General features: G+C 42.7%; 1 protein-coding gene across 10 annotated transcripts in view; it reads right to left on the bottom strand.

Moving 5' to 3' along the window:
* Positions 1-21,073, bottom strand: part of LOC132389065 (centrosomal protein of 128 kDa) — a 611,990-nt gene that overhangs the window by 294,754 nt on the left and 296,163 nt on the right. For all 10 annotated transcript variants that reach the window (XM_059961488.1, XM_059961481.1, XM_059961513.1 and 7 more), the window contains one exon: positions 2,681-2,740. In XM_059961488.1, the coding sequence (XP_059817471.1) occupies positions 2,681-2,740 (60 nt within the window). The remainder of the gene's footprint in view (positions 1-2,680; positions 2,741-21,073) is intronic.

The following is a 21,073-nucleotide window of genomic DNA, read 5'->3' as shown; positions in this document are numbered from 1 at the left end:
ACAAACCACATTATGATTAACTTAAGATAAAAAGTGCAACATTATATTCCACCTGGATAACGAAGGGCCCCTCCATCTCCTTGTGGCCCTTGCGTTTTATCTGTCTACCTGCACTGCACTTTCTCTGTAACAGAAAAACTATATCCTCAGCCCTGATGAAGGGTATTGATTCAAAACATTGACTGTCCATTTCCACTAATAGCTTCCTTTTGATAAGCAGCTCCCTATGCCCCACATCCTTTTCCAACCTTCTTAGCATTGTAGAATTGCTCAAGATTCATGCTACTCTGCAGGAAGGCAGTTTAAGAATTTATAAACTACTCTTTCATGCAAGTTGAGATTAAAAATTTGACTTTGGCAATTATCATGATTCTTTTATAGATGCATCATCCTATTCAAGATGTATCATGCCTTCGTATGCCACCAGCTCTGACCATGACCACAAGAAACTGGAGAGTTGTGAACACAGCTCAGTCTATCACACAAACCAGCCATCCATCAACTGATTCCATCTACATTTTCCACTGCCTTCAGAAAGCAGCCAACATAACTGAGGACCCCTTTAACTTCTCATGGCCTTTGCATTTTATTTGTCTACCTGCACTGCACTTTCTGTAACTGCAACACTATATCCTCAGCCCTGATGAAATGCCTTGACCAGAAACACCGATTGTCCATTTCCTTCCATAGATTCGGCTTGATTTGTGGAGTTCCTCCCATGCCCTTGTGTGTTGCATTTTCTTCTGCATTCTGCCTTTTCCTACTACCTTGGTGTATATATGTATGCATGATCTGTCTAGACAGCATGAAAACAAGCATTTCACTGTATCTCGATACAAGTGACATTATTAAACCATTATCAAGACCATACCACTGCTGGATTAAGGTGTAGAGTTGATATTTTTCTCACAGCTTAAATTTTCCTTTGCTTGCTTGTATTTTAAAATAATCATCAATAAATGTGCAATTGCTCAGTGAACTTTCTAATAATTGTAGTACAGCTCTTTCTGTATTTTTCTAGAAACTTCTTTCTGGACACTTGTAAATCTGAAACAAATGTCATGTCACTTGAATCTGGCTATTTTATAGGTTAATTGTTATCACTGGAATGTTGTTATCTTTTTTAGTCGGTGCTAGTCTTAGTATATGGCGACCACAATGACTTTGTTTTTTCTCTCTTCTTTCTTTGTTCTTGTAACACTTAATAAAATGGCCATAACCACCAAGTTTTATGCCTGATTTCTGACTTCCAAACTGCTGGATTGCCAAACTCACCGGCATCCAACATGACAACTAAGCCAAGTTGGGATTTGTTGTGAAGCAGTCCAAAGGAAAGTTGAACACTTTTTCAACATCATCAATCAAATGAAACAAACACTTTTTTAAAAATGAAGGATGATCAGAGTAAAAAGGAAAGGCATTTACAAACCTGTCCTTTGCTGATGAAGCCTGCTGTTCTCATTTTAGAGTTACACAGGGATGACGGAACAATGACAGACTTTCAGCCTAATTAGTTTGTGCTGGTGTTTATGCTCCAAATGAGTCTTCTCCCATGCTACTTCATCATAACAGCAGCATGTCCTCCCATCACTTCCTCTCATGCTCTGACAATATCCCATTAAATGTGTTTCTGTTATTCACTCAACTCTTTGCTCAAGCCCTTTCCAACTGCTCTTTGGATTAGACATTTCCCCTCAAAACAAGAGATTGTGCAGACGTTGGAAATCTTGAGCAGCATACACAAAATGCTGAAGGTTATCACAACACTTAACAGCACCAGCAATCATAATCAGGCTTCAATTCCTGCCATCATCTGTGAGGAGTTTGTACGCTCCCCCTGTGATCACGTGGGTTCCCTCGGGTCACTCTGGTTTCCTCCCACATTCCAAAAACATATCGGTTAATGAGTTATGGACAGGCTGAGATGTCACCAAAAGCATGGTGACACTTAGAGGCTGTCCCCAGCACATTCCAAATACTGTGTTGATCATTGCATTTCACTGTATGTTTCAATGTACATGTGACAAATAAGGTCAGTCTTTCAACTTTAATCAAGTCAGGCAGCATCAATGGAGGAGAATAAATAGTTGACATTTCAGGTTGAGACCCTTCATCAGCACTAGAAAAGAAGGGGGGAAAGCCAGAGGTGGGGCTGGAGGGCAAGGAGTACATGCTGGTGGTGATTGGTGAAACCAGGTGAGGGGAAACAAGGATAGGTTGGGGGAGGAAGAATGAAATAATGTTGGGAAGAGATAGATGGAAAAGGTAAAGGGCTGAAGAATTAACCTGATAACAAACAAAGTAACCTAAAAGGGGAATGGAAAAAGAGAGAAGGAGCAAGGGAAAAGAAATTACCAGAAGTTGAAGAAATCAATGCTTATGCAATCAGTTTGGAGGCTACCCAGACAGAAAACGAGGTGTTGTTCCTCCAACCTGTCTTTGGGCTCATCATGGCAGCAGAGGAGGCCACAGACAGACATATCAGAATGGGAAAGGTAAGTCAAATTGAAATGAGTGGCCACCATGACACTCCATCTTTTGTGGAAGACTGAGAGAAGACACTTGACAAAGCCACTACCTCTGAAGGAACTGCTGACAACATCTCAAAGACCTTTCAAAGAGCTACCAGCATCAAAGGGACCCTGAAGTGGTTAATCATTCCGTCACCTTGTATACGTACTTTCATTTCAGCCAGCCAGCGATGGGGATCATTTTCTAATCCAGGTGTAAGCGTTATTGCCTGCAAAGAAAATTAGATTGCAGTTTGTTTATTAACAGAAGAGATTGTATATGGAAAGAATGATTGTTTAAAAGAAACTATTATCCAGGTGGCAGATTCATACAGTTTATAAACTAAATTAATTAGCTCTATGATTTTCAAGCATGAACAATGATCGATTTTCTGCCGGAGTCTTGAAACACAATGTCAGAGAAGCTTAAACACACAGATAGCTTTCCGGAGGTAACCAGTGTTCAAACTCTCACCAATTCTAGCTGTTCACATCATTTTTCATCATTTTCATCGTCTCCATGCAGGAAAAAATGGGATTTGCAAGTCAAAGAGTCACGAGTTATTCCCGCACTGCCGAGTGCCATTTGTATCTTCAAAGGGTGATTTGCTTAGCATGCACCATCTCAGCAGTGTGTACCTGTCCACGGTGCAGTCAGTGCTGCGGACAACATCAAGGTGCATGGCAGGAGTTATAGGGAGGGCGACTGAATCAGTGGGTACTGATGACAATACAAATCAAAAAAATATTAACAGCATAGCTCACCATCGTCAAGCAACTCACAATGCTTCAGATATAATGATCTGCTTTCAAAAAGTAATTTTGCTGCTCAAATAGCAACCATTTCATGCACAGCAAGATCACACAACAGCAGAGAGATGAAGGACCAGCTGGAAGGTAGCTAAAACAGCAGGCTGGAGTTGTTTATGAACAGTGACTGGAATACAGTTCATTGTTAACCACTTCCTTTTCCTACAAGACCTAACTTACAAATTTATCAGGTGCACTATTCCACCTTTAGAAGAATGAGGGCATGGTTGTCATTGAAAGCTATCAGAGGGGAATCACTTAGCATAGGGGAATCTAAGGTCTGAGGGCACAGCCTCACAATACAGCCTCAGAAATTCCTCCTCATAACGAGGAATTTCTTAGCTGGAAGGTTGTGAATCTGTGGAATTTATTGCTACAGACAGTTGTGAAGGCCAAGTCATTGGGGATTTTTAAAGCGGAGGTTGATAAGCTCTTGATTATATGGGCGACAAAGGTTACAGGGAGAAGGCAAGAGAATGGAGTTAACAAGAATAATAAATCAGCCATGATGGAATGGCAGAGCAGACTCAATTGGCCAAATGGATTAAGTCATTTATTATTGAATTCACATACCAAATATTACTGAATATTAATTAAACAATTCTGTTCTTGTGCTTTGTGGTCTTTACATTATGCTTCAGACACAACAGTACTACTGAGCACAGTGCATTACTGTTGAACAATTAACAATAAATAATAAAGATAGGTTTTATTTGCCTCATGTATCTCAAAACATACAGCGGAATGCATTATTTATATGAAATCAAATCAGCAAGGATTGTAGTAGGCAGCCCCTAAGAGTCACCACCCTTCCAGTGCCAATATAGCATGCCACAGCTTACAAACCCTAAACTGTACGCCTTTAGAATGTGGAAGAAACCAGAGCACCCAGAGGAAACCTACATGGTTTGAACTTGGAACTCTTTAGCAGAAAGTACACATTCATTGGTGTCAGAGTGAAGATAACAAGGTGCTCAAATTTTAAAAAATTCCACTGATAGAATTGGTGTTTCACATGATCAACTATTTTCAGGTGCAGTTTAGGATTACTATGTCCTATGAGTCTTGCAGTTATATTTAAATATCCCATAATTAAATAATTTAAACAAGGATTAAACGTAGAACCTAGAAACTGGAGTAACAAACAATCTGCAGGAGGAGTTCAGAAGGCAGAACAGCATCGGTGAGGGGTGAAGGAACTGTCGACATTTTGAGTCCCATGTAGGAAGCCCCAAGTTAATGTTGCAGCTCTATAAAACCCTGGTCAGACCATACTTGGAATATTGTGTTCAGTTCTGGTTGCCTTATTATAGGATGGCCATGGAGGCTTTAGAGAGATTGCGGAGGAGATTTACCAGGATGCTGCTGAACTGGAGGACATGTTGTATGAAATAGGTTGAGTGAGCTAGGGCTTTTCTCTTTGGAGCAAAGGAGGATGAGAGGTAACTTGATCGAGGTGCACAAGATGATAATAGATGCAAGACCTAGGGTGGAAATGGCTAATACATAGCATAGTGGCTAGCATAAAGACTACAAATGAGTTTCAATTCCCACAACTGTCTGTAAGGGACATGTACATTCTCACTGTTACTGCATGCGTTTCCTCCTGATGCTCTAGTTTGCTTACACATTCCAAAGACATATGGATTAGTAAGTTGTAGGAATTCTATGTTGGTACTGGAGGTATGGCAACACTTTCAGCATATCCGCATACATCGTCGGTCTGTTGGTCGTTGACACGAACAATGCATTTCACTATATGTTTCAATGTCCATGTAACAAATAAAGCATTTGGAAAACTGGAGTTCCTTTGACTTATCATGGCAGCCACTTCTCCTGTGTCATTTGCAAGCACAATGACAATATCACCACACACAATGTTCACATTTGCTCCACCTACTGAAACTGGATTGACAATCCACAACCTGCAACTTTCATTTTTAAGTCATGGTGAAAGTCAGTGCCTTAACCTGAATTAAATGATATTGGCTGGGATGTTGTTGCTTTGGTCACTGACTACTAAAATCATTTACACTCAAGTTGTAGACTATAAACGCTAACTCTCTCATACTTCACGATGATTTGGTGCCATTTACAGTACAGAGTCTCCACAGAGCACCATGCTCCCTATTTACACCCTGGTTTCCTTCACCTGCAGGGCAGCCTTTGCCTTCTATATCATGGGTGACATCCAGAGTGTACTTTAAAGCTCTGACTCATTTACCATAGTCAGTGTGGGAGAAAGGACTAAAGATTGGCTTCATTTGTCACATGTACCTTGACACATAGAAATATACAGTAAAAGGTGCTGTTTGCATCAATGACCAACACAGTCCGAGGATGTGCTGTTCAGCCCCAAAGTGCCACCACACTTCTAGTGCCAATGTAGCATGCCCACAATTTACTAACCCTAACCTGTCTTTGGAATGTGAGAGGAAACTGGAGCACTCGAAATAAACCATTGTAATCATGGGGAGAACATACAAACCCTCTAAGACAACAGCAGGAATTGAAGCCTGATCACTGGCACTGCAAAACATGATGCCAATCACTACACAATCTTACCACCCTACTCCACAGCCACAAACTTTCCTTAAACTATCACCTCAAAATTTGTTTTTGGGGCAGCGTGGTACTGTAGCTGTGAGCATATTGCTTTTACTGTGCCAGCAATCTGGGATTAATTCCATTGCTTTCTGGAAAGACTCTGTGCGTTCAACCCATGACTGCATGGATTTCCTCCAGTGCTCCTGTTTCCTACCACATCCCAAAGACACACAGGTTAGTAGATTAATTGACCCACGTTGGTGTAATTGGATGGAGAGGGCTCATTGGGCTACTATATGCATACATCTACTGATGCCTCTGGACACATCATCAGTGATGTTCCTGGAATCATCGGGTGTTTTGGGTCTTTCAACATCATACACCATTCTCCAGGTGACCCAGCCAGGGCTGATCAGACCCCAGCTTGTGTCCAGATGGCTGGCTACACATGACTCCATGACTCCCCCCTCTTGAGCCACAGCCACCTTGAGGCCCTCTCTGCCGCATCGGTGGTACTGCAGATAGCTCTCCTCTTCCTCTCTCCTTCGATGCCCAAGTTGCTGTAGGCTCTGGCTAAGGAACAGGCTGCAAATCCCCTACAACCAACTTCCACTGGGAGACACCTCGCTCTCCATCCAGCCTGCTGGCAGTTGCTGACCAGTCCTGCATACTTAGATAACTTCCTTTCAAAGGCCTCTTCCAAGTGAGCTTCCCTTGGGACTGTCAGCTCCAGCATCACCACCTGCTTCGTAGATTCAGACACAAGGACAATGTCTGGTCACAGGGTGGTGGCTGCGATATGGGCGGGGAACCTCAGCTGCCTTTTGAGGTCCAACAACAGCTGCCAGTCTCTTGCAGAGGTCAGGAAACCTGCCGATGTTCTTTTGGCGAGTATTGGCTGCTCCCCAGCTCTTACAAAGGCAATGGTCTGCTTGGAGGGTCGGGACCACTTCACCAACTCCACTCCTGTGCTGATGGCTTCAGCAATGGTCTTCAGGACCTGATCATGCCTCCATCGGTACTGTCCCTCACCAAGTGCCCTTGTGCAGCTGCTGAGGCTGTGCTCCAGGGTTCCTCACTTGGAACACAGTGGGCACGCTGATGATAATAAGTAAATAAAATAATAAGTAAAAATGCTCAGGCAACAAGTTTAATAAAGAAATAAGGGTGAAAAACATACCACCTATTTTTTCTCCTGGATCTTCCCCAGTTTAGCTATTTATTATAAATCCATCTGGGCATTAGGGATTATCGCAGAACCCGAGCAAAATAGCAAAAGAGAATGAAATCTAAATTCTCCGCACAGCTCCATTGCAATAAGAGATGACTTAGCACCCTCTGGTGGAACAAACTGAGTGAACATCAGTGCTCAGATGGAAGAACTGCAGGAGATTAACAGGAGAAGAGGCTATGAAACACAATTTCACTGCCAGTAGAGTTCATACTCTGAAAATCAAAGAGCTGATAATATGAACGTCTTGAATAAAAACATCAAAATAAAAACCCATTACTTCGTTCATCATTCGCGATACAGTGCTGCCAACTGATGATTTATAGTGCAACGGCAGAATTGAAAGATGCTCAGGATAAAATATGCACATTGAGGAACAGGCTGCTACAGGAATGAAAGCAGCAAGATTATTTATATGATCTGCACTTGAGTCAAAATGAGATAAAATGAATGGACAAAGTACTTATACAGACAGAACTGAGGAGGAGAGCGAAATGGCTGTTTATTGTACACATGATTCTATTGGCCAACACTGTTTTCCTGCTCGAGAAATGAAATCTATTGATGCAAGTATGGCAAGGGAATAAATTTGATAAGAATGCTTTATAATTTACTGGTCTATATTGTACTGACATTAGCTGGCAAGTCCACAGGGAACTGCTGAGTAGTTACAGTACACTCATATCAGTGCAAGCTGGGCCCACTATCCTTTAACACCATTGGTTTCAAAATCTGAAGGGGCAGAGGTTCAAGACAAGCAACAGAAGTTCCTTTCATCAGGAATTGTAAGTTCATTACCCACCACCATGTGCTGACAATATAAAATGCACTTTAGTTCTGGCTACAGTATTGAAGGCACTACATTTTGGTAGAAATATTGTGATTAGCCCTCACGCACCCTCTACAGTACAGGACAGAAAAACCCGTAGACCTGACCGACGTTAATTTTCCAACTACAATCAACAAAGTATGCTAATCTTCAGCATGGGACAGTAGCGTAGGAGTCAGTGTAATGTTTTATAGCACCAGTTAAGGGAAGATCAGGGTTCAATCCCTGCTGTTATTTGTAAGATGTTTATCCTATACGTTCTCTCTGTGACCATGCAGGTTTCCTCTGGGTGCTCCAGTTTCCTCCCACATTCCAAAGATATATGGGTTAAGGTTAGTAAGTTGTAGGCATGCTATGTTGGCACTGGAAGTATGGCAATACTTGTGAGCTGCCAGCAGGCACATCCTTAGACTGTGTTGATTGTTGATGCAAACAGCACATTTCACTGTGTGTTTCCATGTGCATTTAACAAATAAAGCTCTTGTGGCTGACTGTGACTTTATGTTTAAATATTGTGATAGAGTAATTATTAATTAAGAACAATAGGCAGTATAATAGTAGCAATATTATTGGTAAATCGGTAACACAACAGAGGTAAATGAGCCTGATCTAACGTCCATTAGCAAGGTGTGGGTATTAGGTAACAATTTCTGAGAACCGAATAAAATAAGATAGATTATCTAAAATGTAAGATTAGCCTTATTTATCACATGTACGTACAGTGAAATGCACCATTTTGCATCAACATCAACACAGTGCAAAGATGTGATTGGGCAGCCCACAAGTGTCATCACACTTCCAGCATCAACATATCATGTCCACAACTTACTGTTCCTAACCCTAACCGTGGATCTTTGGAATATAGAAGAAAACTGGAACACCAGGAGGAAACCCATGCAGTCTTGGGAAGATCGGACAAACTCCTTACTTTACTTTATTGTCACCAAACAATTGATACTAGAGCATACAATCATCACAGTGATATTTGATTCTGCACACCGCGCTCCCTGAAGTACAAATCAAAGTAAATATAATAAAAATTTAAATTATAAATCATAATTAGAAAATAGAAAAGGGAAAGTAAGGTAGTGCAAGTCAGGTCCAGATATACAGACAGACAGACAGACATACTTTATTGATCCCGAGGGAAATCCGCACCAAGAATAGTGAAGAAATATAGCAATATAAAACCATAAATAATTAAATAATAATGTTAATCATGCCAAGTGGAAATAAGTCCAGGACCAGCCAATTGGCTCAGGAGTCTGACATTCCGAGGGAGGAGCTGTAAAGTTTGATGGCCACAGGCAGAAATGACTTCCTATGATGCTCAGTGTTACATCTCTGTGGAAAGAGTCTCTGGCTGAATGGACTCCTGTGCCTAACCAGTACATTATGGAGTGGATGGGAGTCATTGTCCAAGATGGCATGCAACTTAGACAGCATTCTATATTTGGAAGGTACGGCCCAAATCTGGGTCAGGATCTGTTCAGTAGTCTTATCACAGTTGGAAAGAAGCTGTTCCCAAATCTGGCTATATGAATCTTCATGCTCCTGAACCTTCTCCCGGAGGGAAGTGGGACAAAAAGTGTGTTGGCTGGGTGGGTCTTGTTTCTGAATATCCTGGCAGCACTGCTCCGACAGCGTGCGGTGTAAAGTGAGTCCAAGGATGGAAGATTGGTTTGTGTGATGTGCTGGCCTATGTTCACGATCTGCAGCTTCTTCCGGTCTTGGACAGGACAACTTCTATACCAGGTTGTGATGCACCCTAGAAGAATGCTTTCTACTAATTTCCATAGAAATTAGTGAGGGTTTTAGGGGACAGGCCAAATTTCTTCAGCTTTCTCAGGAAGTAAAGGCGCTCGTGGGCCTTCTTGGCAGTGGACTCTGCTTGGTTAGACCAAGTCAGGCCATTTGTGATATTCATCCCGAGGAACTTAAAGCTTTTGACCTGTTCCACCTGCGCACCACTGCTGTATATGGGGTCGTGCGGTCCGCTACTCCTTCTAAAGTCAACAACCAATTCCTTCATCTTGCTGACGTTGAGGGATAGATTATTGTCTTCACACCATGCCACCAGGTTCTTAATTTCCTCTCTGTACTCAGACTCATCATTACCCAAGATACAGCCTACAATTGTGGTGTCACCAGCAAACTTATATATTGAGTTCGATGGAAACTTGGCTACACAATCATGGGTGCACAGTGAGTACAGCAGGGGGCTGAGTACAGCCTTGTGGGGCACTGGTGCTCAGAGTGATTGTAAAGGAGAGCTTGTCCCCTATTTTTCAGCCTGTGACCTGTCTGTGAGGAAGTTGAAGATCCACCTGTAGATCTGTGTGCTAAGACCCAGGTTCCGGAGCTTAGGAATCAGTTTATTTGGAACAATGGTATTAAAGGTAGAGCTGTAGTCGATGAGAAGGAGCCTTACATATGCATCTTTATTCTCCAGGTGCTCTAAGGAGGAAGGCAGTGCCGGAGAGATGACATCTGCCGTTGACCGGTAGGCGAATTGCAAAGCGTCGAGGTTGACATGTGCCATAACCAATCGCTCGAAGCACTTCACAGCAATTGATGTTAGAGCCGCAGGTCGGTAGTCATTCAGGCATGCTACCTTGCTTTTCTTCGGCACCAGGATTATCACTGCCTTCTTAAAACATGAGGGGATCTTAGACCGAAGTAGAGAGCAGTTGAAAATGTCAGCAAACACTCCAGCTAGCTCGCTTGCAGAGGCCCGGAGAACCTGTCCCAGGACACCATCTGGGCCCATCAGCTTCCTTGGATTTATCTTCAGGAATGTTCTTCTAACTTCTTCCTCGGTGACAATGAATCTTGATGTCACCAGGTCCAGTTCATCCAGAGGGGGCGGGATGCTCCTTTTCTGTTTGAATCTTGTGTAGAATACATTAAGTTTGTCAGGAAGAGAAGCGCTACAGTTATTGATATTCTCAGCCTTTTCTTTGTGCCCAGTGATCTCATTTAGACCCTGCCATAGTCTACTGGCATCCTTCTGGTTAGCCTGGGCTTCCAACTTGTCTCGATATTGCCTCTTGGTGCCCTTAATGGCTTTCCAGAGTTCACGCCTGGATTCCATGTAGCGACTGGTGTCTCCGGACCTAAAAGCTGCAGCTCTAGCCGTCAAAAGGGACTGGACCTCATAATTCATCCAAGGTTTCCGGTTAGGGAATACTCAGATCGTCTTGCAAGACACACAGTCCTCTGTGCATTTCCAGATAAAGTCCACAACAGCTGAGGCATATTCATCGAGGTTAGCTGCTGAGTCCTTGAATACTGATCAGTCCACCGATTCAAAGCAGTCATGGAGGACCTCATCCGTTTCCTCTGTCCAACACGACACCACTTTTGACACCGTGACCTCCCGCTTCAGTTTCTGTTTGTAAACCAGGAGGACTACGGCCAGATGGTTCGATTTTCCAAAGTGAAGTAATTGGACAGAAAGGTAGGCATTCTTGACTGTTGTATAGCAGTGGTCAAGTATATTCGGGCCTCTAGCGGAGCAGGAAACATGTTGGTATAACTTTGGCAATGCTTTTCTGAAGTTGGCCTGGTCAAAGTCCCTGGCTGTAATGAGAAAGCTGTGGGAATCAGACTTTGAATGGTGACGCTTCACACTATAAAGTGATTGCGCTAACTGGTACTCTACCGTGCCACCCTTAATTCACCAGAACGCAAGAAAAAAATCGTAAAACTGGACCCCGCAAGCCCTCCTTAGCGTTCAATATGATCAAGGCTGACCTGTTCCAGGACTTATCTCCTCTTCTTTGCAATCTCCCATTGCCTTCAATTCCCCAATCTTTCAAAAACGGATCTCACCTCCATCACTTTCAGGGCAAAAGGTCCCAGAGTTTCACCACCCTCTGCAAGAAGAAATTCCTACACACATCAGTTTTAAATACACACCTTTATCTTGTAACTCTGTCTCCTTATTTGAGGCTTACCCACTAGCGAAAACTTTCCAATATTTATTCACCCCTCCTATCTACCTCATTATGATCTTGCACTTTATCATTTACCTACTCTGCACCTTTTCAGTAGCTTTTACACTTCATTCTGCGTATTTATTTTTAACGTACTCTCGCTCAATGCACTGTGAAATTATCTGATCTGTATACAGTACTATGGATTCTGCTTAATTGGGACACATCAGGACCAGTACATTTTGCCCCAATTAAGTGGCTGTCTCAATTAATTAGTTTCACGTAAATAGTTAAAAAGGTATAAAAAAGACAAATTACCATTTAACTGATTAAGAAATTATATATTTAAATAAAATACTGAACAAATTAGAACACTACAAATACTACTACAGTATTATTAGAACTGCGTATTAGTTCCTAATAGTTATCAACGGAGGAATACATCCAGTGTACGCTGCTGTGTTCTTTTAACTGTAAATGAACAAAATCACCACGGATATCTATGGGAAGATAATGGACGCCTTCATACAATGCTTTTGACAATTGCATCTTCTAAGTCTTCATTTTCATTGTAACATTCAAGATGATTGTCAATACCTTCAAATTCTTCTTCCTTACTTGTTGAAGTAGTGAAATCATCTCATTTTCACTCTAGCCGTTTCTGGCATTTCCAGCCAGTTCTGATTTGTGTTACTGCTTATTTCTCGCCAACTATCAGTGACAAAAATCACCTCTTTTTGAACATAAACATGTGCAACTGATGCTATTTAAAAACCGTTCATTCAAAACACAGTGTAAAGTCAAGCAAGTAAACATGACTGACGTCAGTTAGAAATCGTTCAGCAACAGCCTCTTGTCCCAATTAAGCGGCAAATAAATGAAGGGAATCCCAGTTACTTTTTCTATTAGCTTTTGCTCTTTAAGAGTTGTCCCAAATAAGTGGCTGCCCTGATCAACTGATGACCCAATTAACCAGAATCTACTGCATAGCTTTTCCTAAATAATGGGACTAATACTGTTCAACGTACTGTAGAGGTGATCTCATCAATATTCCACCAATTGTACATAAAGCAGTACAGCACAGTACGAGCCCTTCAGTAGTTGATGCTCTACTGACCTATATAAACGTACTGCAGTTCGTAACCCACACAAAATGCTGGAGGAACTCAATAGGTCAGGCAACATCTATGTAAAGTCCTAATGAACCTATGATTGTTTATTCCTTTCCATAGATGCTGCCTCACCTGCTGAGTTCCTGAGTTGTGTATTAGGTGTTAACCCTAACCCAAATCTGCAGATTTTCTCGTGTTTGCAGTCCATGTTTTTTCTTAACATTCATGTACCTATCTAAGAGTCTTTAAATTATTCCTATTGTGTCTGCCTTTACCACCACCCATGGCAGTGGGTTCCAGGCACATACCATTTTTCTCTGACAAACATATATTTCTGACATTCCCCCTATACCTTCCTTCATTCCTCTTAAACTGCTGTCCTCTGGCATTGGCCTCTGCCACTATGAAAAATAGTCTCTAACTATCCACTCAATCTATGCCTTTTATCATCTTATACAGCTCTGTCAAATCATCCTTCGTTCCAAAGAGAAAAGCCCTCATTCATTCAACTTTTCTTCATGAGACATGATCTCCAGACAGCATCCTGGTAAATGTCTTCTGCATCCTCTCTAAAGAATTCACATCCTTCGTGTAATGAGGCGACCTGAACTGAATGCTATACTCCAGGTGTGTTATAGAACATAGAACACCGAATAGTACAGCACAGTACAGGCCTTTCAGCCCACAATGTTGTGCCGACCCTTATACCTTGCCTCCCATATATCCCCCACCTTAAATTCCTCCATATACCTGTCTAGTAGTCTCTTAAATCTCATTAGTGTATCTGCCTCCACCACTGACTCAGGATAACCAGGATTTTATAGAGCTGCAACATTATCTTGCAGCTCTTGAACTCAATCCCACAAGTAATGAAGACCAAAACACATACACCTTCTTAACTCCCCTATCAACTTCATGGCACCATTCAGGAATCTATAAAGTTGGAGCACAAGATCCACCTGTTCCTTCACACTGCTAAGAATCTTGTACTCTACCTTTGTTTAATCATCAAGATTTTATCAACTCATATTTTTTGGAGTGTACTCCGTCTGCCACTTCTCCCCCAGCTCTCCAACCTGTCTATATCCCTTTGTAACCTATGATGTTTCCACACTATCCACTACACCACCAACCTTAGTGTAATTTGCAAATTTACTAACCCACTCTCCCACTTTCTCAACCAAGATATTTATAAAAATTACTAAGAGCCAGAGTTCCAGAACTGATCCCCACAGAATACCACTAGTCACCTACCTCCAGGCAGACTCCATCTACCACCACCCATTGCTTTCTGTGGGCAAGCCAATAGTAAATCCATGCAGGCAAAATCCAATGGACATGTATTTATTGGTACCTCTAAGTTTCATCCCCCTTGCAGTAAAATTCAACATGGAACTTAATTGTACAAGGCATTGGTAAGGCCGAATTTGGAGTTTCGTGTACAGTTCTGGTCACCAAATTATAGGAAAGATATCAACAAAATAGAGAGAGTACAGAGAAGATTTACTAGAATGTTAACTGGGTTTCAGCACCTAAGTTACAGGGAAAGATTGAACAAGTTAGGTCCTTATGCTTTGGAGCGTAGAAGGTTGAGGGGGGACTTGATAGATGTATTTAAAATAATGAGAGGGGTAGATCGAATTGACGTGATAGGCTTTTTACATTGAGAGTAGGGGAGGTTCAAACAAAAGGACATGATTTGAGAGTTGGGGGCAAAAGTTTAAGGGAAACATAAGGGGGAATTTCTTTACTCAGAGAGTGGTATCTGCGTGGAACGAGCTTCCAGTAGAAGTGGTTGAGGAAGGTTCGGTATTGTCATTTAAAGTAAAATTGGATAGGTATATGGATAGGAAAGGAATGGAGGGTTATGGGAATGGCGGGCCAGTGGGACTAGGTGAGTGTAAGGGTCGGCATGGACTAGAAGGGCCGAGATGGCCTGTTTCCGTGCTGTAATTGTTATATGATTAAATATAACTTGTCTTCCCAGCGAACAGTTGCACCAGCCCGCACCTTCTTCCAGGGAGTAAAATCCATCAGTACAGGTATAAGGAATAATAATATGAGAAGGCACTAGTAAGATATACTCTGTCCCAAACAAAGTGATCTAGTCTTGTACTAAGTGTTAACAGGAAAATAATGGGATCTAACAAACATAATTTGGAGCAACACGTTTGCGTAGCAGATAGTGCATCACTTTAGAGCGCCAGCAACTGGGATTCAATTCCCACCGCCATCTGTATGTTCTCCCCATGAGTTCATACATCCTTCCTGTGACCGCATGGGTATCTTGCAGGTGCTCTGGTTTCCTCCCACCAGTTAGTGAGTTAATTGGTCACATGAGTACAATTGGATGGCAAATGGGCCGCAAAGGCCTGTTACAATGCTGCACTCTAAAAAAATAATCATAGGGGGCTTATTCTCCACACAAACTGAGCAAGTCAAGTTGGTGGAGATCACTTTAGAATGTATTTGAAATACATATACCTACCCAGAACATTCAATTAGAGAAAAAACTGGTGTTATGAGACCAGAGACCCATACAATGAGAGAAATTAAATCTCCAAATGAAGGTGACATACAAGAGTCCAAAACTACAAGACAGCAAATTAAATATGTATGTGCAGTGTGGCACAGAATAAAAATCAGATTTATTATCACCAACATAAGTTGTGAAATTTGTTAACTTATCGGCAGCAGTACAAAGCAATACATGATAGTGCTGAAAAAAATAAGTAGCTCAATTACAGTAAATATATATGCATATATATAAAATAGTTAAATTAAAAATATTGCAAAAACAGGAAGTGAGGTAGTGTTCATGGGTTCAATGTCCATGTAGGAATTGGAAGGCAGAGGGAAAGAAGCTGTTCCTCAGTCACTGAGTGTGCACCTTCAGGCTTCTCTACCTCCGCTCTGACAGTCCCAAAGAGAAGAAAGCTTGTCCTGGGTGATGGAGTCCTTAATAATAGTCATCACCTTTCTGAGGCACCTCTCCTTGAAGATGTCTTGGATACTACAGAGGCTAATACCCAAGATGGAGCTAATTTTACAACTTTCTGAAACTTCTTTTGATCCTGTGAAGTAGCACCCCGCCTCCCACACCAGACAATGATGCAACCTGCCAGAATGCTCTCCACGGTACATCCATCGGAGTTTTCAAGTAACAAACCAAACTTCTTCAAACTCCTAAGGAAATATAGCCATTGTCCTGCCTCCTTTATAGCTGCATTGATAACTTAGGACCAGGTTAGATCTTCAGAGATCTCAACAGCCAGGAACTTGAAATTGCTCACTCTCTCCACTTCTGATCCCTCTATGAGGATTGGTTCGTGTTCCCACATCTTACTCTTCCTGAAGGCCACAATTAGCTCTCTGGTCTTAATGATATTGAGTGCAAAATGGTTGCTGCGACACCACTCAGCTAGCTGGTATAGCTCTTGTACGTCCTCTCATCTCCATCTGAGATTCTACTAACAATGATTGTACCATCAGCAAATTTATAGCTGGTATTTAAGCTATGCATAGCTTCACAGTCATGGGTATAGAGGAAGTAGAGCAGTGGGCTAAACACACGCCACTGAGGTGCACCAGTGTTGATTGTCAGAGATCAGGAGATATTATTACCAATCTGCACAGAGAGTGGTCTTCCACTTAGAAAGTCGAGGCTCAGGTTCAGCAGCTTATTGATCAAGACTGTGGGAACGATGATGTTAAACACTGAGCTATAGTCAACAAACAGCATCCTGACATAGGAACACACACAAAAACGGTGGAACACAGCAGGCCAGGCAGCATCTATGGGGAGAAGCACTGTCGACATTTTGAGCCAAGACCCTTCGTCAGGATTAACTGAAAGGAACGATAGTAAGAGATTTGAAAGTAGGAGGGGGAGGGGAAATGTGAAATGATAGGAGAAGACCGGAGGGGGTGGGGTGATGCTGAGAGCCTGAAAGGTGATTGGCAAAAGGGATATAGAGCTGGAGAAGGGAAAGAATCATGGGACGGGAGGCCTAGGGAGAAAGAAAGGGGGAGGGGAGAACCAGAGGGAGATGGAGAACAGGCAGAGTGATGGGCAGAAAGAAAGAAAAAAAAGGAGGGGGGAAAAAAACTAAATAAATCAGGGATAGGGTAAAAAGGGGAGGAGGGGCATTAACGGAAGCTAGAGAAGTCAATGGCAAGGGTTTCGGCCCGAAACATCGTCACTACCTCCTTTCATAGATGCTGTCTGGCCTGCTGAGTTCTGCCAGCATTTTGTGTTTTTATTAGAGAAGTCAATGTTCATGCCATCAGGTTGGAGGCTACCCAGCCGGTATATAAGGTGTTGTTCCTCCAATCTGAGTGTGGCTTCATCTTGACAGTAGAGGAGGCCATGGATAGACATATCAGAATGGGAATGGGACGTGGAATTGAAATGTGCGGCCACTAGGAGATCCTGCTTTCTCTGGCGGACAGAGCATAAGCGTTCAGCGAAACAGTCTCCCAGTCTGCGTCGGGTGTCACCAATATATAAAAGGCCACACCGGGAGCACCGGACGCAGTATACCACACAAGCCAACTCACAGGTGAAATGTCGCCTCACCTAGAAAGACTATCTGGGGCTCTGAATGGTGGCCCTCCCCCTCTCTTTCTGCTTTCCACAGGGATCGCTTCCTACACGACTCCCTTGTCCATTCTTTCCCCCCCCCCCCCAATCCCTTCCCACTGATCTCCCTCTTCGCACTTATCCTTGTAAGCGGAACAAGTGCTACACCTGCCCTTACACTTCCTCCCTCACCACCATTCAGGGCCCCAGACAGTCTTTCTAGGCGATACTTTTATATATTGGTGAGACCCGACGCAGACTGGGAGACCGTTTTGCTGAACACCTACGCTCTGTCCGCCAGAGAAAGCAGGATCTCCCAGTGGCCACACATTTCAATTCCACGTCCCATTCCCATTCTGATATGTCTATCCATGGCCTCCTCTACTGTCAAAATGAAGCCACAATCAGGTTGGAGGAACAACACCTTATAAACCGGCTGGGTAGCCTCCAACCTGATGGCATGAACATTGATTCTCTAACTTCCGTTAATGCCCCTCCTCCCCTTCTTAACCCCTCCCTGACATATTTAGTTGTTTGTTTTTTTTCTCTCTCTCGGCCCATCACTCTGCCTGTTCTCCATCTCCCTCTGGTGCTTCCCTCCCCCACTTTCTTTCTCCCAAGACCTCCCGTCCCATGATCCTTTCCCTTCTCCAGCTCTGTATCCCTTTTGCCAATCACCTTTCCGGCTCTCAGCTTCACCCCACCCCCTCCGGTCTTCTCCTATCATTTCGCATTTTCCCCTCCCCCTGCTACTTTCAAATCTCTTACTATCTTTCCTTTCAGTTAGTCCTGACGAAGGGTCTCAGCCCAAAACATCGACAATGCTTCTCCTTAATAGATGCTGCCTGGCCTGCTGTGTTCCACCAGCATTTTGTGTGTGTTGCTTGAATTTCCAGCATCTGCAGATTTCCTCGTGTTTGCTCCTGACATAGGTGTTTGTTTGGTCTGGGTGATCTAGGGCCGTGTGAAGGACCATTGAGATTGCATCTGCCATTGACCTATTGTGGCAAAAGGCTGATTGCAGTGGGTCCAGTTCCTTGCTGAGGCAGGAGTTGATTCTAGTCATGACCAGCCTCTCAAAGTATTTCATCACCATAGATGTGAGTGCTACTGGATGATAGTCATTAAGGCAGCTTACATTATTCTTCTTAGGCACTGGTATAATTGTTGCCTTCTGAAGCAAGTGGGAACTTCCAACCATAGCAGTGAAAAGTTGAAAGTGTCCTTGGATACTCCCACCAGTTGTTTGACACAAGTTTTCAGAGCTTTACCAAGTATTCTATCAGGGCCTGCTGCTTTGTGAGGGTTCACCCTCCTGAAAGACAGCCTGATATCAGCCTTTGAAATAGAGACCACAAGGTCACTGGGTGCAGCAGGGGTCTACACAGTACTAGATATACTCTCCCTTTCAAAGCAGACAAAGAAGGCATTGAGTTTGTCTGGTAGTGAAACATCATTGCCATTCATGCTATTGGATTTCGCTTTGTAGGAAGTCATGTCCTGCAAACCCTGCCAGAGCTGATGTGCATCTGATGTCACGTCCAACCTCACTCAGAATTGTTTCTTTACTCTTGAAGTAGCCCTCCGCAAGTCATTACAGAGATTATGAATTCTCCCTGTGACCACATGGGTTGCCTCCAGCTGCTCCAGTTTATTCCCACATTCCAAAGACATATGATTAGGGTTAGGATTAGTGAGTTGTGAGCATGCTATGTTGGCACCAGAAGCATCACGAGGTCACAGGGTCATATAAAATTACACCAAAGAGACAGGCCCATCAACCCGTCTAGTCAATAACGAACCCTTAAGACTGCCTAGTCCCATCGACCGGCACCAAGACATTGTCCTCCATACCCCTATCATCCATGTACCTATCCAAACTTTTCTTAAATGCTGAAATCGACCTCACATGCACCCCTCGTGCTGGCAGCTCATTCCACACTCTCACCACCCTCTGAATGAAGAAAGTTCCCTTCATGTTTCCTTTAAACTTTTCACCTTTCACCCATGACTTCTAATTGTAGTCCCACCCAACCTCAGTGGAAAAAGCCTGCTTGCATTTATTCTACCTATACCCCTCATAATTTTGTACACCTCTATCAAATCTCCCCTTAATCTCAGCAGATCTGTAAGAGCAATCTGTTCTGCTTTCGGCCTGTTCGGGTTTTAGCTAAGGTAAGGGGTTTTGTTGTTCAGCTTAGGAATGTTGTGTCAGCCAGTCAGGGTGGTGGAATTGGGAGAAGGTTCTAGAGAATGCTGGATAGAGAGGTTTTTTGTGATGGATACTGTTGTGGGTCAAGGTCTTTTTGGCAGGACCTGGGAGAAGACAGGAGGGTAGATAGTGAAGGTTGTTGTCCCTGCTGCACACGGGGCTTTGTGCAGATGAATGGCTTCAAGAAAAAAGTTCCAATACCTCTGTGGTGTAGCCATTTGTTTGAGATGGATTTCAAGGAACATTCGAAGGTGGTGTGTGCTTTCACACAGACCAAGAGTCCAGCATGTGAGTTAAAGACAAGTTCAAGATGAGCTCCAATTTATGTGCACATTTGACTATTATTATGATGGGCCCTTTTGTTTTTTTTCTTTCTTTTCTTTAATAATTTCTTGGTTAAGCCAAAATTCTTAAATATACTTTCTTTATAATTGTATGCAGCGTATGGTCTGTTATTTTTTGCTGAAGGGGGATTACCTGGGACCAGTAAGTTACACAATATTCATGTAAATCGGGGATCAGGTGGGTGAAACATCCCAACCTCACAGGTCTGGCAGGACCCAAGTCATATCTATCCTAGACTTACGGAGACTGCAAAAGGTGGTTTTCTCACCGCTGAGTCCAGTGGCTGCTAGTGAGGAGTTAATGAGCCGCATCTCTAGGGACACCCAGTAAAAGGTGGTTTCACTTATTTCCATTTCTCCTGTAGGTAGGTGACGAAAACTGTACGCGATACTCCAAATTAGGCCTCAGCAATGTCTAATACAACTTAAGTCAAGTCAAGTCACTTTTATTGTCATTTTGACCATAACTGTTATGTACAGTACATAGTAAAAATGAGACAATGTTTTTCAGGACCATGGACCATTGCACAGTACAAAAACTAGACTGAACTACGTAAAAAACAACACAGAGAAAAAAAGACCCATAACATAACACCCCATCTCCTGTATGTGGGCTGCCCCAGCGCAATTAAAAAAAAACTGCATAATTGATATTGGATACAGTATACATTTCTTGGTAATGGTTCCAAGTTGATCAAAGTGTTAAAATTTGGTAAAGATGATATCCAGAACAGATGATCAAAAGCTTAACCAACAGAGTAGGTTTCAATTATTTTTTTTAGGAGAGGAGAGAACATCTTAGACAACATTGACTGCTAAAGGTATCACCTTCAATGGTAAACTGAGCAACATAGGAACGGCACGAGAGGTCATAATTGGAGAAGTGCAAAGATTTTGTGGAACTACAGAACTGGAGAAGATTACAGGTCTCTATACCTATAAGTGGGACCTTAGGTAG

Source organism: Hypanus sabinus, chromosome 2, assembly GCF_030144855.1.
Source record: "Hypanus sabinus isolate sHypSab1 chromosome 2, sHypSab1.hap1, whole genome shotgun sequence".
Taxonomy (NCBI): domain Eukaryota; kingdom Metazoa; phylum Chordata; class Chondrichthyes; order Myliobatiformes; family Dasyatidae; genus Hypanus; species Hypanus sabinus.
The sequence above is the reverse complement of the archived record's forward strand: the minus strand, read 5'-3'. Positions and strand labels throughout refer to the sequence as shown.